Below are 15,232 nucleotides of genomic sequence, written 5' to 3' on the forward strand. Positions count from 1 at the left end.
GGGTTACAGTGAGTGGGCTTGGTTACTTAAGATTGCTTTATTCTCAATGCATATATAATTCATACATTTCTTACCTGTACCTTGTTTGTACAAGTCCTTTGAAACATTTATTTTTAAATATCTATAAATTCCTTAAGATACCTCCATTATGGTATATGATTGTTTTTATTTTTATGGGTATACTTTGTTGCAATGACTCTAATGAATGAAAGCACTATACAATAGTGAAATTCTAAATAAATGACACATTACACCAACATTATCCAAAGAACCAGTTAATCAAATATGATTAATTTTAATGTACTTACTAAAGAAAGATATACCATTTTATTATGACACTCTAGCCATACATTTTCAAAATATGCTTATTAAACAGTAAATGTAAGATAATGATTCAGTTAGTTACATTTTTAGAAGTCATTAAGATTGATATTCCTCTGCCATAAATGAATGAATAATAATTTCAAATACAATCAGAATTAATTTAATAAAAATATGCTTTTGAGCTAAAATGTATATAATGAATGACCTATCATTTTCTGGTTTCAAAGTAGCAGGGAAAATTAATTCAGTGGCTGTAAGTTTATCACTCTTGACCTACGAGTGTGATAAAAATACATGAAGCAAACTACATGATGTAATCCCAATTCTCATAGTTCATCAACTCTCTTAGTAAAAAGAGATCTGACACAGAATTTGGAACTTTTGTGTAAACTGATTATAAGCTGCATGATGTTTGAAAGTTGTTGATATTTTGAATAGACATTTAATGATACATAAACACAAATAAGAAACACGAGTAGACACTGAAGCTTCAGAGTCCCTCCTGTAGTGTGTTTAGCAGCAGGTACAAGATAAATATCCAAACAAAATCAGATTAAAGGATTAAGAGAAGCAATCTTGTTATGAGTGGGTGAGTGGGGTCAGTGATAGCTTGGAAGGGATCACAGAGTTCTATTTTTTTTCTACTTTGTATCAGTGCACTTTGGGCAAAAGAAAATGAGTACTATTTCCTTTGGAGTCCGGGCAAGTTTGTGTTTTAAAGCAAATTCTAAGGGTTGTGAAAGGTCATTCTGAAGGTGATAGGTGATTCAGCCTGGGATGTAAGTAGGAAAAACTTTATTTCCATCTTAGCTTGTGTTTCAGTTGGGCAATAACATTTGTATTTTTGTGTTCTTTCATTTTTTTAAATTAAAAAATGTTTTTGTTTCCCCTTGGAAGATGATATCAATGACTGTTGACAAATGGGGAAGGAGAGGGACCATGCCCAAGATCAGTGTCATCATCCATTAAGAGGCAATGGTGTGAAATACATGTTTTTATAAAGAGGTTCCTTTAATTTTAGGGTTTCAGCTTAGACAGCCCTCTACAAAAATCTGAGGCAGACACTAAAAAAACAAGGACTGGGAGGAGTAATAAAGACAGTTTCAAAAATTCCCTGGGCCTCTGTCTTAGCTATGAGAGGTTTCCTTAAAAATTAAAAAAAAGAAAAAAGAAAAAAGAAAAAAAGAAAAAAAAGAAAGAAAAGGATTGTTCCAGTCAGGACTTGATTATTTAAGTTGATATCTTTATCTTGTACCATACATAGTTAAAGCTTCAGTCAGTCTTTTTGTCTCCTTTTTTTTTTTTTTAAAATAGAAATCACACAAAAATGATATCTATGTATCAGTTTCTAATATCTAACAGGAAAGTCTTATAGAATATTAAAATAGCAATAAGCAAATATGTACTATAGGATTAAATACTAGCATTGAAAACAAAAACAATAACAAAGAATCAATGAAAATTTCCTTTTGGTTTTCCCCCTCAAATCTGAGATTTCATGTTCATTGCAGGGAGGGGCACAAAGGCTCACAATTCTGTTTTAAAATAAATGATGCCATAGCATAGGTCAGATTCATCTTTTGAAAACATTAATGGGAAAGCCCAAGTGATTTCAGTGGGAATAGTCTTTCTTATAAGGAGAGCCAAACAGATTCTGCTATAATAAATTAGTGCAATCTTTTATGATTAAAAATAGCAAAACATTTTAAATAGTCTGATTCAACAAGTCAAACATATATTTCTATCTAGCCTATAGGTTAAAGAATCTAAATGGGTTTAACTTACTATACCTCCTTCCAATATGAACATAGAAGAAAAGGACCAAGTCATTTTGAACATTAAGATTTCATAAAGACTGTATAAGGTAAAAAAAGAAACCAAAAACAGAAAACAAAAAATCTTCACAGATTGTTAGCCATCTCTTTCAACAATTTCTCATAAATTCTCTCTCTTTTTCAGTAGATAACTCCCACCTCATAAGGAAATACTTTCCAAGATTTCCCAATGAGATCAGTGATTGCTTTATAGGAGAGCTACTGCTCTTTGAGATGTTTGGGTGAAGGGAGAACATGTTCTACAAACCAGTGAACACTAAAGAGTACCCAAGTAGGATGTGGCAGAAGCTGCTTCTAGTAGATGAATCTTTGTATGTTCTTCTCTTTGTTTTAATTTTCTTCACTTGCTGAATATCTGTTTTAAAGCAGAGAGCGCGCGCACACACACATACACACATACACAATCAATAACAACTTAATCATCTGTTTAGTTCTGCCATTTGACTAGAAGTTTTTTTTTCCCCCATTTATACTCCATGCTCTTGATCAATGTGTTCCAATTGGATCATATATTGCTACTTTGCTGAGTTGGAGAGGCAACAAAATAATGGAGCCTTCTAACTTTTACAAATTTCCATCTTCTGCCCCTCTACCCCCAAACTCACAATTTGGTGAACAGTACACTACTTGTGAGTGATAAAACGTTGAAAGGTGGTGGTGGCTAGACCTAATGCTATTTTATTAAGCCCTCTATCTATAGAATTGTTGTTTTCATACTTTAAAAAAATATGTCTATGCTTTCTTTTTTTTCTTTTTTTCTTTTTTTTTTAGTCAAGTACTTTCTTAAAGAAACAATAGCACCACATTGGCATAGCTGGCCAAACAATAAATGGGAAAGCAAAATGTGCTACATCTTCCATTCTAAGCAGTTTCCCAAGTGCATAAACTAGTAACAGAAACCCTGGAACCACATGCATGGGATGGTTTCATCTACACAAACATTGACATTCCAAGGAGGGGATGGATTCTCAAGGGAGGCCAGGCTCTTTTGTTTTTAATAAGATTTTCAAGGAAGTGATTTCTTCTTAGAATGTGTGTGTGTGTGTGTGTGTGTGTGTAGGGTAGGTATTGAGAGTTTTTCTTTACCCCTAGAAGAGTACTTTCTAGTGAAGAGAAGCATTAACCTTTTCAGAGGAGGTGCCTCATCTTAATATTCAAACAATACTTTATACTACTTGTGAAAGTGGGAACAGAAATTTGACCTAAGTATTGAGTAGTTGTAATTACATTGAAACTAAGCTTTAAATGGAAAGCTCATCCTTCGCAATATTTAGAGTCTTTTTATAACCGCCTTGCAATTTTCCCATTCTAAAATTTAAACCAACATAATTCTAAAGCAGAACTTACTTAGTTTTGGGTTGAGAAATTTTAAATGCTCACTTCTGTCAATCCCAGGTCACTTTGCTTCATTATATAGTGGTCAGTTGACTTTCAGAGTTCATATCAATTTTTCCTCTACTATTAATTTACATGGAAATAATTATGGGCTGGTATAATTACTGAATTTTTAATTATTTGATTTGTGATCCAGTTGGAGAGGATTATGTGTTGGGAAAAAGTTAAGAAGGATCCCATAGCATCACCTATTTGAGCTTTCCTCATTTGGGGGAGTTTTTGACAGTTAATTGAGTACAATATATCATAGACACTTGTAGAATTGTCAGGGAACTCATAAATCTGCAGAAGACTGACTGCAAAGTTTGGTTGGGAATAAATTGTTTTAGAAGGTATATACTGGGAACAAGAAATAAAAACCAAAAGTGTCTTTATGGGGAAAGTGGGACAGCATCTTATTCCATTGGATACATGTATCTGCCAAACAAGCAGAGGGTGAAAATGATGTAGTTTCTTTGGCATTAGTCCATGATGATGAACACACTGGTCAGCAGGCCCAGGGTGCTCGATTCAAATAACTCAGTGGACTGAGATTTCAGTGCTGCTTGACTGAACAAGACTGGTGCACAAACGAGGGCCTCTTTTTTGTCATTCAGTAGAGATCCTGAAAATCATTTCTTTTTTCCTGGTCTCTGAACCACAGAGTAGAAAACCAAAGGTGTTATTTGTTTGTTTTTCATATATACTTTCCAAGAACATAGATGCTAAAATTTGCATGAAATAATCATACCTGGATGCTTTTCACCAAGAAATTCTAAGACCAGTAAAAAGATCTGAATGCTAGGTAATTCTGTTCTAACAAAATCTTGATCCGTACATGGATAACATTTTTAGGCCGTCCTGGGCCATCCTCACCCTTTGGATTTTCTTGACACCCATTATCAGTGCATAAGACATATCCACGCAGAGCTAGGGACTACCTTTCTAAACCAATAGGAGAGGAGAAGGAAATTTTGCTTCTCAGTTAGTAACTCTGGTCAGCACATTTCAACGACAACAAAATTTTTTGTTAAAGTTATGTGGATACAACCAAAGAGTAAAGTTCATGTAAGAAAGTAGCTTTCAATATTTTAAATCTTGGACCATTTTCTTTGCTTGCCTAAAAAGAAGGAAAAACTGATTTTTAGAATGAATAGAATGTCACTTACAACACTAAAAGAGGTATTACTAGATAGATAGCAACTGTCTGGAAGATTCCATGAGTGCTAACAGTTGGAGTAACCAAGAACCACCTCACTGGTAGGAATCCTGTTGGTTTCTCCCATTTTTCTCTTCCATTCTCATCTTCATGTATTTGTATATTCACAAATCCGAATGTAGAATTCAAAATCAAATGGTTCTAACTTATTTTTAAAAGCATTTTAAAAGAGAGTGAACTGTGAGCTGTCAACAACTAGCAGTGGGGTGGTTTCACTGACAAGAATTGGGCTGTCAGAAATGTTTGGTTAATTAGTCTCTAGGTAGGCTGTGAATGGGTTTAAAGAATTCCTGCATCCTAGAAACTCAAGCAAGGGCTCTGATTTTATCCCCTCAAAGCAACACCAGGTAAAAGTCTGAAGCTTCAGCTTTTGCATCCTCATACCACCCCTTTGAGGTAGGTAGATGACGTATTGCCCCCATTTTGCAGATGAGGAAACTGAGGCACAGAGAGGTGAAGTGACTTGCCCAAGGTCACACAGTGGTGAGTCCGTGGCAGAGCTGACAGATGTTTGTTTCTTCGGTTAGATAAAGAAACCAGGTCTGTTAAAACTCCTGGCCTTCTGCTTTTTCCATTCCACGGCTTCCTCTCTGGTCTCGCCAAGCAAATTTGCATCAGCGGATTTTTGAAAAGCATAATTGGGGGTGGGGGGAACCCTTTTGCCTTCTTTCCCAAATGGATGGACTTTTCCTTCCCTTCCTCCTTGTGTTATCTTTGGCTCCAGGTTTTCCCTTTTGTTTTGCTTTCACCTTTTACCGTTTTGGCCAGACTCTTTCATATAACAAACTACAAAATAGCACCATTGTACTAAAAAACAGAGTTTTACATACTGTTTGATATATCCTGTATTATTGATATACTAAATTTACATAGTGCTCTATATGGAAAAAAATAAAAAGAAGTGACTAATCAGGTTGCACTCTAACTCATCATTCGAGGGAACCATTGAGAGTTTACGAGACTTTCTATGTTTAAAACATAAGCCTAAAAATGATTGGCCTCAAAGTCACAATGATCTGCTTGAAGCTTTTAGCATGATGTGGAAAAATAAAGCTTTGTGCCTAAAATAAATGCATCCAACTTATATTTGGTACAAATGCCACAGGTTGAATCTTGCAGGTTAAGAATCGGTGTGCTACTTTGCTGCTGCTTTTGAGGAGGCCAAATTTGGCAAATAAAAACATTATGAAAGGGGTGGTGGAGATAGATGAAGACGACTATTAAACACCATAAACACACAGCCTGTGTTGTATAGAGAGAAGTGCAAATAAGAAAACAATTCATAAACCACTTAGACAAGGTTGCTGAATGAATAGCTCCAGCAGCCAAGATTCAGAGAGAAATTTAGTGCAACTGGATCTCTACGACACCCATGCATTTGTGGCTCTTGAGAGGCAGGGACTAAGATATATATGTATTCTCTATAGAACATTATTGATAAAGGATCAACAGCAATCTACCAACTCCAGGACCATTTTTGCAAGGTGCAAAGCTTTGAACAATCACGCCTATAGACAATATTGGAATGTTTACTTGTGTATTTCATTGGGGGAAATGCCCATCTTTGAAATGTCATCAAACTTATTTTTTGGCCGGTATTCCAATGTTTCACAGGTAACTCGCGCAGAGCAAAGGGTCCTGCGGTGGCCTGTCCTTCTTCACTCCTCAGAAGGGTCTTCCTACATCCTGTAGTTCTTGTTTCCTGCACTCCCTCTACTTGTGTTCTTCAAATGTACTTCCTGTAGATAAAGGAGAAAGAGTGACATGAAATCAATGAGGTTTTATATACTGATCTGTTTCTTTAAAAAGCTTTATTTTTTAATTATTAAAATGTAGTTTTATTTTTAAGTGATCCATAGTAATTGAGTGCACTCATGGGGTACAGTGTGATTAGTCAACACATGCATACAATATGCCATGATCAAGTCAGGGTAATTAGCGAGTCCCCCCTCAAATACTGCATGTGTGTGTGTGTGTGTGTGTGTGTGTATTGGGAACCTTTGAATCCCTCTCTTCTTGATCTTTATAGAATGTATTATAAAATGTTATAAACTGTAACCATCCTATTGTGCTACAAAATAGTGCTATTCCTTCTATGTAACTAAATCCATCCATTTCTAACATTAGGGCTCAACCTTTCATATCTTATGATTCACCAGTCAACCTAAAAGAGATCCCTGGGCTTTGGTTTTTCTGAGAAAGATATATACAGGTGGATAGGGCTTTAGTTAATACTTGGCAGAACCTCACTCAGGCTACTTGCATGTACCCCTGGCGTGGATACCACAGATTGCTTTATAATCACACAAAGATGCACTTCTTCCCATCTGCCTCTGCCACAGCTTAATTGATAGGAAGGGGACATTACAACATCCAGCCTTCTGGCCTGTAGCATCTTTTCCTAGTAAGAAAAAGAATGAATCAGATTCTGGGATCAGCCTCTGCTGTTTTATCTTAGATTGTTCTGTTTTGATTTTTTTTTTTTAATTTTTCATCTTTGCTTCCCCCGGGAAGAGGCAGAGTTTTAGAAGTAGAAGATCAGGAAGTTTAGTCATTGATTTAGAGTCTGTAAAATCACAGACATCCTGAGCTGAGCTCAATCCTCACTCATCCATTTTCTAGCTATATACATTTGTGCAGGTGATGATCTCTTGTATCTTAGTTTCTTCATGCATAAATGGAATAATAATAGTATCTACCTTATAGGATTAAAAATGAAAGGGTTAGGGGCTGGTGCTGTGGCATAGTAGTATAAGCCACTGCATGCAGTGCTGGCATCCCATATGGGCAATGGTTCAAGACCTGGCTGCTCCAGTTCTGATCAAGCTCTCTGCCATGGCCTGGGAAAGCAGTGGAAGATGGCCCAAGTCCTTGGGCCTCTGCACCCAAGTGGGAGACCTGGAGGAAGCTCCTGGCTCCTGGTTTCAGATCAACACAGCTCCAGCCATTGCGGCCAACTGGGGAGTGAACCAGCGGATGGAAGAACTCTCTTTCTCTTTCTCTCTCTGCCTCTCTTTTTCTCTGTGTGTAACTCTTTCAAATAAATAAATAAATAGTTTTAAAAAACATGAAAGGGCTAATATATAAGAGAGCACATCAATAGGCTTGGCACATGGTAAGCACTGCATACTCAGTGTTAGTAGTAGCAGTAGCTGCTAGGGTTATTTGCTCATTTTTCCTCCTCTTCTTATTATGTCAACTTTATTGGGCATTAACCATTCCAGGACTAAAAATTCTGGGTTCCCTGCACTGATGTTCCATTCACTCATCAACAAACAATGCTGTTGTTTGGAATATTGAGTTTTGTTCAGAACAGAGCTCCTGTGAGAGCAGATGCCTATCTGTCCATTGAAGGTTGAAGTCTCAATGTTTAGAACAGTGCCAGGGTTATTTCAGGTGTTCAATAAATTTCTTTAGAATGAATTAAATGAATGAATGAAACTGAAAGATCTCCTCATGACATGTAAAACTAAGTTATTATACTTTTCCTATAATTATTTTAGCTTTGTATACATTTTTTTTTGGCAGGCAGAGTTAGTGAGAGAGAGAAAGATAGAGAGAAAGGTCTTCCTTTTCCGTTGGTTCAACCCCAAATGGCCACCACAGCCGGAGCTATGCCGATCAAGCCAGGAGCCAGGTGCTTCCTCCTGGTCTCCCATGCAGGTACAGGGCCCAGGGACTTGGGCCATCCTCCACTGCCTTCCCAGGCCACAGCAGAGAGCTGGACTGGAAGAGGAGCAACCGGGACAGAACTGGAGCACCAACCTGGACTAGAACCTGGAGTGCCAGTGCCGCAGGTGGAGGATTAGCCTAGTGAGCTGCGGTGCCGGCCACTTTGTATACATTTAAATAGTAAAGTATCTAGAATATAAGGAGATATGAAATAAAACTGAGGAGAAAATCGCATTTACAGGAATACATTTAAGGTATTTATTTATGTGGGTTTACCTCTAGCCAAAAGGCCTTCTATATGAGGACATAATGGACAATTATTTGTATATAATGAGGTTCATGGAATAAGTATCCCTATTCCTAAAACATGTTTTTATTAAGATCAAAACGAGAGCTCTCACTATGATGGGTGGCATCTCCCAACTGTTCCTCTGGCTAAGGTAATGGCCATCCCCCTCCAAGGCATAAAATTATTATATATGTAGAGACCTTTGATTACTCATATCTAAGACCCAGAGTTAGTAGATTTAATACTAATCTAAATGGGGAAAAATCAACTACCACTTCTTGGAAATAATGCTTATGGTCCCAGACCCTTAGAGATCTGGTGATGTTTTTCAGCTCTGCCTGGAACATTAAACTTCTCTCCAAGTCCTTCATGAAAGGTAGCTAGCCCTTTGTGAATTGATGGTCAATATCCTTTAATGACCTACTAGAAAGAAGATGGCATCACTGTGTAAAAACATGTATTAAAATACCTAGCTCAGTGACCACTGCAAACATGTCCTGGTCAAAAGAAAGTGGGCATCTGTATAGAATATTTTGAAATGCCATCTGGTGAAAATCCTTCTCCCTGAAATAGCACACAAATTAACTTGCAAATGCAACAAGTGCAGTTAATATGTATTTATTGCTGTGCATTTACCACTAAGCCACCAGTAAACTTGTGTTCCTAATCCTCCGTCTCATTCTGCTTTCTTATAATATTCCTCTAGAAAAAGTGAAGAAAGGCATATGGGATCAGAGAGTAGGATCAGTATTGTTTCCAAACTCCATGAAATATTGTTGGATTCTCCTTGGAAACTGATGATGGGATATGGCTCAGCAAAGTTCTACAACAACCTTTATTAGGATACTACCTCTCTGCCAAATTGCTGACCAAATCAACTGGCAGGTAGAGAAACACACGGACTTGAATTTTACCTTTTTTTCCCCCTGCTTAAGGGGCATACTGGGATAAAGAAAGATTTTTAAGAATCTAGAATGCTCAAACTTCCCAAAATGTTCAAGAATGAAATGGCAACAAATGAAAAGGAAGCCTCACAAGGTGTTTAATCTTTAGTTTTCCACTGAAGCTGAAGTACTTTAAAATTTCTAGAAGAAGACATTCAGTTACTGTCTATGTTTCATCTTCAAGTTCATGAGGGCTGTAGCAAAAAGAACCGAGGTCAGATTGGCTGACCATGTAGATTTTATCTGCTGTCTCCCAACAGAGAGCTTATTTCTTTTCTCTTGGAGCAGAAGGTATAAAGTGTAAGGTCTTGGCAGAGCTATCCTCTGGTCTATTTCTTCTGGGTCTGTCTCAGCATCACAGCAGGGCCATGGCTGAAACTCACTTGAGTGGAGCCGACACTGCTCCAAGTAGCATGGTTCCCATGCACACACACGTACAGCTGAGGCCATTCAAGACCAGCTGGGATGTTGTCTGGTTTGCATTTGGCTCTCTTCCCAGGCTCTCACATGTCACTTCTTTGTTACAGACAATGGCAGTGACAAAACAAAAGCACTCAGGGACTTGGTCTCAGTTACATCTGTTGCTTTGCTCATTGTCTTAATTACACTGCCACCCTTGACAATGGGTGGCAAGCAGAGGCGCGTTAGAAGCAGCCGTCGTCAGAGTCAGAGCTGGCACCCACCTTCAATGCACTTCTTGAAGGGTTATGAAACTGTCCCACATTCAGCCAAGCAAAAACTTTTCACTTCAACAGCCTGTCCAAGACAAACAAACCAGCTGAAGCTGTTTCTAGTATGCAACTAGACAGTTTTTTGAAAGGAAAACAGTAGTGAGTAAATACTCTTTCCTATTGACACCAGAGAAGGTAAGAGTATTCAAAAAAATGTTGGTCCAGTTCACTGGGATTTAAGAAATGTTTCCTTCCGAAGGAAGAATTAAAGAACTCATTAGGGAATAAGTCTGGGAAGGGCTTAATTTGTGACATACGTTATTACATGTTTTGTATGCATGCGTATAACCAGATATTCAGGAAGATAGGAAAAGACCCAGAAGAGGCCATTTGCATTCTTTTATTATTTCCTGATACTTGTCCTGTCCAAGCTTTCCTCTGGAAATCTATTTACCAACATTTTGATTAAGTTCACTGAAGGTTAATAACAAAAAAAATAAGCTTGCTTAACATTTCAGGTGAGTTCCCACTTGAAGAATAATCTGAGTCTTTATGATTTGTGAGGTGATGCCATCCACAGACATCAGTCCCATTTACAAGCTAAGGCTCAATAGGACTTAGTGATGTGCTTGAGGTCACATAGGAATTTCTTGATAGACCTGGGACTGCAAAAACAACACTTCCCAATGCTTCAACCCTTACTATGTGCTGTGGACTATATGCATGATCAATTGCATCTATTTTTTATTTAAACCTCACTGTTCTTTTAGGGTCTGATACTAGTGTACTCACCATTTGAATTTTAAGAGATCTAAAGCTTAGAAAGAGTAAACAACTTGCAGAATTTTTTACAGTGAAGATGTGACAATTGTTGGGATTTGTGCCAATTCCTTCTGACTCCAGAACTCATCAGTTAGCCACTCTGCTATAATGCTTTCTCAAGGGATAAAACAACATTGGGTGCTTGAGAGCCCAAATCTATTTCCAGTAGCAATAGTGGATAATGTCATGAGTTATCCATAATCCCAATGGGTGGTAGATGCTGGTTTAGAGGGTAAGACAGTTCCTTGTGGGTAGAAGTCTCTAAACGTGGAGGTGCCCTCCCTTTGTGAGCTGAGTGCTTTGTGTATGATCATTTATAGAGGTTTAGTAGCACAGCATTCAATTAGCAAAAGCTACCCTCTTGGATATTATAACCCCTTCTTTTCTCTTTGACCGATTTTTTGAGATTTTGCTCAGGAGTTTGAAACTAAAAGAAAGATGATAATAGGCTCTTTAAATTCAGGGAGGAAGCGGTGATGTTTTCAATAGACTGTGTTTCCATCTCCACCCACTCCAAACAAGTTAAGCATTGTATGATATAAAGTCTAGGAAAAGCCTGGCACCCAATAAAACTACTGGGAAAATACTGTTCAGCACGGAATATTAGCAGCCTATTGTATAGTATAAAGTGCTAAATTTAGCATTGACTCTCTCCCAAAAAGGGCAAGATGCGGGAAAAAGAGCAGCAGATGATTGGAGAAATGGCCCAGATAGCAGCTCTTAGCCTCTTAAAAAAGATGTGCTGTAGCTATTTTGCTGGTTTGGCCTGCAGACATGTGAAATTGTACAGAATGATTTAGATGTCTTAGTATCAATTTTGATATCTCTTTACTTCAGGGAATCATAGGTTCAAATTCCAGGAGAATTGGGTCAGCCTCTCATCTCTGGGAGCCAAAGAGAGTGAATGTCACGCAATCTTCTCAGCACTTTGGGATGTGACTTAAAACCAGAGGACAAAATGCACATTTGGAGAGGTCTGTATTCCCTACATGTATGTCTGCATCTGTAACAAAGGGTGAAAGGTTTGAAGTGATGTTACACACTGTTGGTCTGTCCAGTCTCATGTAGGAGTGACTCCCTGCTCTGCCTTCCCTCCTCCCGTATGACTCTGTCCTTTGGCTTTGGTGGACTGGCCCAAGATGGCTGGCCAACTAGTACAAGCCAATGACTGAATATGATGGGGATACCAAGCAGACCCATTCCTGGAAGACCCAGAATTCCTTTATTGGCCAATTTCAGCTCAAAGACTCCCTGGTAGCTTTACTCAACTTTCCTTAGCAGTCTAGAACATTTCTGCCCAACCTTCTCTCCCTCTCTCCTTCACTTGGCTCAGACTTGCAATCTGACTGTTAGGAAAGGGCTCAGGGACCATGAACTATTTCCTTTTTTTTTTTTTTTCCACAGGCAGAGTAGACAGTGAGAGAGAGAGAGAGAGAGAGAGAGAGAGAGAAAGGTCTTCCTTTTGCTGTTGGTTCACCCTCCAATGGCCGCCGTGGCCGGTGCACTGCGGCCAGTGCACCGCGCTGATCCAAAGGCAGGAGCCAGGTGCTTCTCCTGGTCTCCCGTGGGATGCAGGGCCCAAGCACTTGGGCCATCCTCCACTGCACTCCCGGGCCACAGCAGAGAGCTGGCCTGGAAGATGGGCAACCGGGACTAGAACCCGGTGTGCCAGCGTCGCTAGGCAGAGGATTAGCCTATTGAGCCGTGGCGCCGGCCCCTATTTCCTTTCACACAGGCAGTCCCCCCTCTGATGAAGCCTTTGCTAATTTAATCTCATCTCATCTTCTATTTCTTGGAGGACCTGTGTTTACACATCTGGTATGTATTCCAGTACCTTATCTCCCACAGGAGTTGTGTGACCTTTGACAATCACTACACTGTTTCTTCTTCTGTAAAAATGAAAGGGTAGGGTAACACCACCTACCTCATGGCGTTCTTCTGATTGAATGTGATAACCTTTGCACATGTAGCTGGCATAAGGGAGATATCTATAGGTATGTTTAAGAGTGCATACTGTTTCCACAGCTCTTGAGTTAGACACATTTTGTGCACTTGATTGTCAGCAATGTGAATCTGTTTTGGTTTATGTGCCGTCAGAGTCCTTTCTGCATCTATGTTTGTTAGAGTCTTGATGTACTGGAGAGTAAATTCTGCATGTCTCCTCACTAAAAGGTAATCCCTTGAGGGTAGGTAGCATGTTTTCATCACTCCCCAGACCCAACTGGGGTGCTTTGAGCAAAGTTGAAAATCAGGAAATGCTTGTTAAATTGATTTAAATTTCTTGCAGTAGTGATGAACTAGAGTTCAGGTCAACAGCAAGTATTTTAGGCAGGCCCCCTACTTCTTCTTGCATTCTGTACAAGGACAAATAGCACCCTCCTGTCTTGGAACTTCCAAGTGTTAGCCTATGGTGTAGTAAGCATCAACTAAGAAGTGCAGGAGGGGGTTCAGGGAATAGTGAACACACTGGTGTCCACCTCAAGTTTAGATTCTGACCTGGCCACTTGTCAGAACAAGATATTTAGCCTTTCTCAGCTTGAGTTTTTTTTTTTTTTTTAATCTGTACAATAGGTATGATTATAGTGTTTACCTATAGGCTTATGGTGGTGATTACCTTAGTGAGGTGATTTGTTATAACCCTTACTACAGGGTATCTGCCTAATAAATATTGGCTATTATCTTTATTTATTTATTTAAAATAGTTACTGTTGTCAGAACACTTCTTGTGCTAGAGTGTTGTCCCTTCTGTGGCCGAGTTTGGAGAGACAGTCACTACTTGTTGGGTTTTTTAGCATTCCCTCGAGTGCAGGAATAGAAGTAGAGCTCTTTGTTTCTAGTAACTGATGCACCCTTAGGAATCCCCAGGAATCAGGGAACATATTCATCCCATCACTATTCCAAGATTTTCCTGATTTAGCAACTTTCTTACTCTTTAAAAGATATCACCTGGCTCTATTTCAACTATTTCTGCCTGTGATGTAATAAACTACCACCAAATTAAGATCCTGGAGAAAACAAAAGAAACAAATACTGAAGGGTACATTCCTTTGCTGCCAAGAGACGTTCATATTGTTTTCTGTAATCTTCAAGGATGTTGTAAAACATGTTAGAATTCAGGGCTGCTTAGACTATTGATTTTTATGGGCAGCTTATTTAGTTAGCTGTTTTATTATATTTTTAAATTAAAAAGGGTTTAAGTGCAGTATCTGTCCCAAAGGGAATTGATTTGAGGACTGCTGAAAGGTTCAACTGTTGTGGTATTTAAAAAAGTGAAACACCAGATTCTAGTAATTTCACTGATATGTACTAAAAATTCAGCACATTCTTACATAAAAACTGCATTTATTCTTTTTCTCTTAAGCCTCCGAAATTGCATTGTTCCATCTGACATCTACTGATGCTAGAATTACTTAGACTAGTGTGTGCTGTAATTTATATTACAGTGTCCTTGGGAGATGGGAGGCCCAAGGTTTCTGGTGTTATTTCAGTGCAATAGTGATGAGTTCACAGGGTTAGTAGGAAAGGGTGTTGCTCTCTTCTATTCATTCTTTGTGTGTGTGACAAATCTGGGCAGAACATTCAAACTCTGTGTTCGAAATTTTTCTCCTCACTGAATTGAGAGACATTTTGGAAGTTTGGAAGGCTTACTTGAACTTTTAGGATGAACAAAATAACACTATGACAAGTTGAAGTGATTTGCATCTGTTTGAGGTTGATGGGAGCCTCAGCATATAAAAGTAAACATGCAAGGTGCCAGCCAGTGCTTTTCCAAGACAGAAAGTGGAGCAAGTTCATGTGTGCATACAGTTTTAAAAATCAGAACTGTTATATTGTGCCAAAAGCACCTCTACCTCCATCCTAGCATTCTTTTGAAGAAGGAAACAAACATTATTTATACAGATGCTGCACAGCACTCAATAGTGACCTTGGTCAACCAATACTGACAAAATAACAATAATGATGCTATGCATTTATTGATTTAATAAATTTCTTCTATTCCTGCAATGCCTCATGCACTGTTCAGACATGCCACAAACTTGTGGCGTGAAATAAAGGTTGTACGTATCCAATGAACAATTGTC

The 15,232-nt window shown here is 38.6% G+C and overlaps 1 protein-coding gene across 6 annotated transcripts in view; it reads right to left on the bottom strand.

The window, feature by feature from the left end:
• Positions 1–262: 262 nt before the first annotated feature.
• Positions 263–15,232, bottom strand: part of IGF1 (insulin like growth factor 1) — a 76,977-nt gene continuing 62,007 nt past the window's right edge. For 5 of the 6 annotated variants that reach the window (XM_008256719.5, XM_008256718.5, XM_008256720.5 and 2 more), the window contains one exon: positions 263–6,491. In XM_008256719.5, coding sequence (XP_008254941.1) covers positions 6,432–6,491 — 60 coding nt within the window. In that variant the 3' untranslated portion in view covers positions 263–6,431. The remainder of the gene's footprint in view (positions 6,492–15,232) is intronic. The other variant, NM_001082026.1, reaches the window with a different exon arrangement.

Source organism: Oryctolagus cuniculus, chromosome 11 (assembly GCF_051225735.1).
Source record: "Oryctolagus cuniculus isolate XC-2025 breed Fujian yellow rabbit chromosome 11, ASM5122573v1, whole genome shotgun sequence".
Taxonomy (NCBI): Eukaryota; Metazoa; Chordata; class Mammalia; order Lagomorpha; family Leporidae; genus Oryctolagus; species Oryctolagus cuniculus.